Source organism: Sciurus vulgaris (assembly GCF_902686455.1).
Source record: "Sciurus vulgaris genome assembly, chromosome: 8".
Classification (NCBI taxonomy): domain Eukaryota; kingdom Metazoa; phylum Chordata; class Mammalia; order Rodentia; family Sciuridae; genus Sciurus; species Sciurus vulgaris.
In genome coordinates, this window is record NC_136468.1 from 86,457,789 (window position 1) to 86,464,563 (window position 6,775).

The 6,775-nt window shown below is 39.6% G+C and overlaps 1 protein-coding gene across 1 annotated transcript; it reads right to left on the reverse strand.

The window, feature by feature from the left end:
- Positions 1-1,509: 1,509 nt before the first annotated feature.
- LOC306668086 (cytochrome c, somatic) lies at positions 1,510-5,986 on the reverse strand. The gene is made up of 3 exons (XM_079151145.1): positions 5,843-5,986; positions 4,595-4,771; positions 1,510-4,484 (listed from the first exon to the last, which is right to left on the reverse strand). Exons 2-3 carry the CDS (start codon positions 4,761-4,763, stop codon positions 4,336-4,338), a joined length of 318 nt encoding a protein of 105 aa, XP_079007271.1. The 5' UTR covers positions 4,764-4,771; positions 5,843-5,986; the 3' UTR covers positions 1,510-4,335.
- Positions 5,987-6,775: the final 789 nt, after the last annotated feature.

The window sequence follows — 6,775 nt, forward strand, 5'->3', positions numbered from 1 at the left end:
TGTAACACACACAAAAAAGCTCAGGATGACATATAAATGAATGTGATTATATTCCAAAAAAAGTTTCACTGACAAAAACTGGTATGTGGTCAGATTAGGCCAGATATACTATTATGTATCAGATTAGGTCAGATATACAATAGTATATTGACATAAACAGTTTTTCTAATTCCAGCCCTGAATTTTCTGCATTACACCACAGGTTACACAACTAGCTAGTATAATGATTCTTTCTCAAACTACACACTATTCAAGCTATAGACACATTTAATAAGTTAAAAATGTTAAACTCAATGTTTAAATATTTTTAAGGACATAATAAATATGGCCTAAACAGGAAATATAGCTGCCATTTCTAATGAATAGAAGAAAAAGACAAAAGTTCATTACTGTCTGGGAACAGAGGATTTTGATCAAATCAAACTGGAGTTGGGGTATTTTGGCTCTGGTTTCAGTTATGTTGCTCATCTGCAAAATATGCTTAGCTCAGATTGACTTTACCTTTCATTTGTAAAATGGCACAACTGGATTCCAAAAAAAAAAAATCTCAATCTTCTTCAGTTCCAACATCCTCATATTTTGTTAATGTGATTACAATAGGGATTTTCACCAAAATTCTAGCAATTAGTTCATTTCTTGCTACTTTTGTCAAGTCAGTTCTTAAAACTGCGAGCAATTATACATTGGTCCGGTTGTGTATTTCTATGTATGGTGAGTTGTATTTTATTTGTTGGTGATATGCAGATTGCCAATGAAGTTCCTATTTATCTGTTCTTTATTTTTTGAGAAATAAATACACGTCTAATTAGCTGAGTGAAACAAGAGTTGGTTTAGAGTATTTGTTTTTACAAATACAAGCTCTGAATAAGGTACTATGGAATCTAAGTCTAAACTGGCTCTTTTGCATTATATTCTAAGAATGTGAACATTAGGAATGATCAGTCTGATACACCGAAAATGCCAAAGCAGGTCAGTGTGTTCCCTAGCACTGCCAAAAAGAGACACATCAGGGAGACAAAACTTTCTGGTCACTGGAGAGATGCCATTTGTATGCTCTCAGGCATAAGCTTTGCCTGAATGAAGTACATAGCTCTCATTCTGTCAACATTTCTGTCCTTTGAGGTTTTCTGGGGGGTTCTGTTTGGAAATATGGGGAAAATCTTGGAATAGTAGAGGTACTAGGAACGGACACCAGGAGGATGTCCCACCCCTAAGCAGAAGCCCATGATATACATCTGTGGAGAATGTCACACAGAAAATTAAATAAAATCCAGGGATCCAATCAGATGCAGAGAATGTGGGCAGAATACAAAGAAAAGAACCAAAAGTTTGGTTGTTTTTGATACTCGATGAAACATGGGAATTCAGGAGTGTCTTCCTTTGAACTTGGATTTGACCCTTTAACATCTCTCATTTAGCTTTTCATTTAACACACTTACCTTATGAACACAATTATATACATGATTTTATTATCCAAACCAAATTATGGTTATCAATAATTTGTATAGATTTTTAAAATTAAATGACTTAGTTTTATTGTATTATGTGATTTGACACAAAATAAAGGTTAAAACTGCTTCCCCAAATCACACTTTTAATCAAAGGCTTATTAGAAAATGCAGGTTTCTAGGGTCCTCAAAAGTCTGATTACGCAAGTTTCTTGGAAACCACACACATACACAAGATATTCTGGTATGAAGGGGAGGCAAAAGAGTCCATTATTAGAAATGAATATACTCCATTGTAAGAGAATTAGTTTTAGTTTCTTTTTGTCTGAGGTTTGACCAATATAAACTAGTCAACTGTGAAGGGTCAGTCCCTCTTCCTAGACAGCCAACATGGATCATCACATCATAACAATCTTCAGTGGCTAAGGAATATATACAATAGAATGTCTGTTAAAACGAAATTGAAGTGCAGGAAAAGGATGACAGAAAAGGTAAACCATGTTAGGTTCATAGAGGTGAGCCTATCAAATTTAGAATAAGGTACTGCAATCAGTGTTCAGAGGGGCATTATAATGTACTTGCAAGAATCCTGGATTAATAACAGTCTAGGAGAAGCACTCTCATTACAGCGGTCACTAGCTATTTCTAGTTGTTCAGTTCTAAGGCTGGGGATATGGCTCAGTGATAAAGCGCTTGCTTGCTTGGCACATGTTGGATATTGCATTCAATTCTCAGCACCATATAATAATAAACAAAATAAAGGTACTGTGTCCACTACAACTAAAAAATATTTTTTTAAAAATGCAATCCTTATTTTAAAAAAATTCAGTTCTATAGTCACACCAGCCATATTTCAAGGGGTTGATAGCCACATAGGTCTAGAAGATATCCATCTTTATAGGAAGTTCTATTGGGCAGAGCTGTTCTAGACAAAAGAGTATGAGTGGCACTTGGAAGAAATACTCATTAAATACACTGGCTTTCACTTTTGATACCACTAACCTAGCTACGTACAATGGAGTAGAAATGCAGTTAAGAGTTCTAGATTTTTTTCCCAGTTCCCTTTTTTCCAAGAATGTGTATATGTATATATATACACATACATATACACCCACACACACACACACACTTTTTAGCTTTAATTACTTGATCATTTACATTCAAAATCTTTAGAGGTGTTTTACTTGATGTTAACTGGCCTAGAACATGGCAGGTAGCCATCTGTGCCAATGTAGGCTTTAGGTGAAAATAGCAGTAATAGTTTTAAAAACTTGTAAAAAACTAAACCTAAGTTATTAATGCATAGGGGTGCTCTGTACATATAGTCTATTCTAGCTTTCAAGAAAGGTATATCTTATATCTGAATTCACCAGCATTTGCCAATTTGATAATGGCTAAATCACTAGCTTCATCACTTCTGGATTAAATAAAATTTCTGCATTCGTAAACAGATCAAGATGGAAGGCCTAATAACTACAAAGATTAGATCAAATTTCTATATCCATCTTAATATAATGCTCATTTTCTGTAGTAGTCTCAGGATGTAAAAATGACAATCAAGTCCCATGATCAGGTCTTCCCACATTAATTCCAAACTGGTGTAAGCTAACTGCTATATTGTCTCTCAATAGGGCTGACTTAAGGCAGTTTCAAGTCATGTTACAAAGGCTCAAAGTCTGAAGGCTAAACAGTGCATTTTAAAATTCCCACCATAACTCAGACCAGGACTTACTTTCCAAAATTGTTTCTCCATGTTTCCCAACTTACTTGCATTTCTTCTATGAATAAGACTCAAATTTACAAAGCACTTTGTTAAGCTTTAGAGGCCTATTTAATCATTCCTAACACCTTTGAAACCACAGATGAGAACCACTTCTCAGGTTCCTTACTGTTCCACAAAACCACAGTTCTTACCTCTACCTGCATAGGTTTACTTCCCATGAGATTTTTTATGGCTTAAACTTACCATCTTTATTAAATTTCCAAGGACTACTCTCTAGTACTTAACTACCACCACTGCTGCACTGACATTCAGGGTTATGTACTTTTCAACCATTATACTTTTGGCATTAATCATTAAATTAAGCAAAATCGAAAAATCACGATCTTTGATTGTTTTTAATTATTGTAAATCTTATGGTAGCATACTTGACGAATTCATACTGATAGTATATCTCCTTTACCTTAATTCTTCCAACTAATAAGTTGGCAAAAAGCACCACTACGAACACATAGATTTTCCATAGTATTGTGTGTTTTAAAGACAATCCTGAATTCTGACTTAAAAGCATCTGAACTTATAGGTCAACTATAAAATGTCAGAATTGTGAGAAGTGTTAAATATTCTTTATTTAATTTTATACATAAGTCACACTAAAATGCCTTTCCATAAGGAAAAGACAGCATTTGAGATACAGGGAATTCTAATTAAATTGGCATGGTCAACAAAAATATAGACACTGCTTCCTCATCTTCAAACATTGCCTTTAAAAGGCTAACAAACACAAATCGAAACACATGTGAATCATGCTTGGTTCTGAGAGTGAAGGGATTTCCCCCATATTTAAACATATTCACATAATTAGTTATATAAACCTAAATATAAACCAGTTTTGAGATGTCATTCACCATTTTTAAAATACTGAATATTACTAATTAAGTCCAACCATAACTTTAAAAGGGGAAAGTGATAGAATTTACTGAAGTGGGAGTATAACCAAATAATAATTTAACTACAAGTCAATTTTACTTATATCAGGACTGTCCAACAAAAATAATTTTGTCAGTCATTCATGATCTGAATTCTGGTGTATCACATCACTTAAATTATGGTGCACATTAAAAAAGCCATGAGACATTTGTTTGGTAATAAATAAGGCAGTGGCTATTACTCATTAGTAGCTTTTTTGAGGTAAGCTATTAAGTCTGCCCTTTCTCCCTTCTTCTTAATGCCAGCGAAGATCATTTTTGTTCCAGGGATGTACTTTTTGGGATTCTCCAAATACTCCATCAGTGTATCCTCTCCCCAGGTGATGCCTAAACAAAAAGGGTTGCATTGGTTAAATATTTGACACTCCCAATAAAAGTTTGCCATAGATTACATTCATGCAATTTGTGCCGTTACTTAACAACAGTCCTTCTCTTACCTTTGTTCTTGTTGGCATCTGTGTAAGAGAATCCAGCAGCCTGACCTGTCTTCCGCCCAAACAGTCCATGAAGATTTGGCCCAGTCTTGTGTTTGCCTCCCTTTTCCACAGTGTGGCACTGGGCACACTTCTGAACAAAGATCTTCTTGCCTTTCTCAACATCACCCATTTTTAATTCTAAAAAACGAAAGACCCAACAGTAATACAGAACATTTTTTCCCTAACGGAACAATACAGTGGAAACCAATGGTCACCCGTCACTTAACTGCTAATTTATTACACTAAGTACCAGGATCCATCCTGATTTACTTGGTACACTTGCAATACTCTTTATTAGCAAAACCACTACTATATAGGAGAACTTCCTTAAAATATGTATTTGTATGTTTGTGACTTAAGGTTTAAACCAAGTAAGGCCAGTGGGAACCTCGCTCAAAGTTCAGTTTCAAAAGATGAGGTCAAGGTCAAAAAGTCTGAAGCTGAATTGCAATTGCATTAAACCGAAATCACTCAAATCCCAACCTTGCAACGACCCAATTATTTATTGGTTACAATTTAGAGCCACTTCTCTTTGACAATAAGGCAAAGCACGTTAATTTTTTTAAAAGGTGGCGGTGGTCTTAATTCTTTCTTCCTGCCTTAAGTAACACGTCTAGCTTAAGTCACTGTAACTTGCACTGCTGTGGCCTGAGAGGACACGGAAGGACTGGGACAGGGTTATTCCCGCCCTCCACCTCTGAGATCTCGGGGGTGACTACGAGGTCACCCACCCAGATCGGTTTCAAGGAGACTGGTGAAACATCCCTCTGGGATGCCGAACGCTTAACAGAAGGAATGGCACATGACCCGGCAAAAGAAAACGAAACTGACTTCTTAATCCTAAGAGTGGCAGCTTTGGCTCTCTGAAGGAGAACGTGAAGCGTTGCGCTCCCGCCCTGTGGTAGGAAGTGTTGCTGATCACTTCCATAGGCCCCCGGCAAAGGCGACCGGGGAACCCGCGTCTTTGTCGAATCGGCATCCAAACCGCTTCAGTTCTTTACCAAGTCCACATTCCTACCTAGTTAGGGTTCTGCTTCATCTCAAGAAACCCAGTTTTGGTTGTCCAGTCCCAGCCCCGCCCGACCCCGCGATAGCTCCACTCCGAGATCCCTGGCACCCGCCTCGCGTCCACCCGCGTGCTCCCACGCAGGTGCGCGCCTCTCACAGCTTTGCCTTCCACCTGCTGCAGTTTCTACGTCTCGCGCTCACCGTTTTTTCGTCGCTAGTGCAAAGAAGTTTCCCGCTCAGAAGCCGGACGTCCCACTCTCTAGCCCAAGGACACGCCGGTCTGCGCCTATGTACCGGTGTTGGTGCAACCGCACTCGCTCCATCTCTCCGAGGCCCGACGTGAGGCCGGCCGGTTCATACGTGGTGACGTTACGTCGCCTCATTGGCTATGGGCGTCCAGAGGCCGGGCCAGCAACGTGCGCGCGCATGCCGGCTAGCAGGGTAGGGTGTATCGCGTAGATGCCCTTCTTCTGCAGGCCTCTTTCCCGGCCTTTACGACAGGCCTTGGACCTTCGACGGGGTGCCTGGAGGGGCTGACGTCACCCCCGGCCTCTGCGCGCCTGCGTGTGCCGGCGGGAGGGCGGAGCGGAGATTCTTGGCGAAAGGAAGTTAATACTGCTAAGGTAACAGCACCAGTGTTGTAATGAGCTTTGAGGGAGTCGCCCTAACTTTGACACACCTAGAGGTCTACCCCTGTCAGCTACCGACCTTTTCCCAGGCTCGGTCGTATTTCCACGGCTGGCGCCAGCAGCACCTCGGTGGAGACCCTGAACAAGGAATCAGGAGTTATAAGAGTTGGACATGAGCTCGTGACCCTGTTCTTTTTTCTCTTTCACTTCCAAGACGGGAAGGTGCTGCAGTTGTGGCAGGCAGGGGTTATCACTTTGGTTCCTTATCTGCCGGCTTCTTTTCTGCTAATGTTTCCCCCTTCCCTTCGTGTCTGTAGGCAAAAAGAACAAAGCGGGTGTTGCAGGCAAGCGTTTAGGAATAAACACGATTTTAGGTGATTAGAGAGTTCTGGTAAAGCTAAAGGAGTTGCATCCCTTCTGGTCATATTAGAAATGCAGGTTTTATTATTACAGCCTCGAGTTACGCTTCAAACCTAGCTCCCCTTCCTGACATGCTCATTTCTGT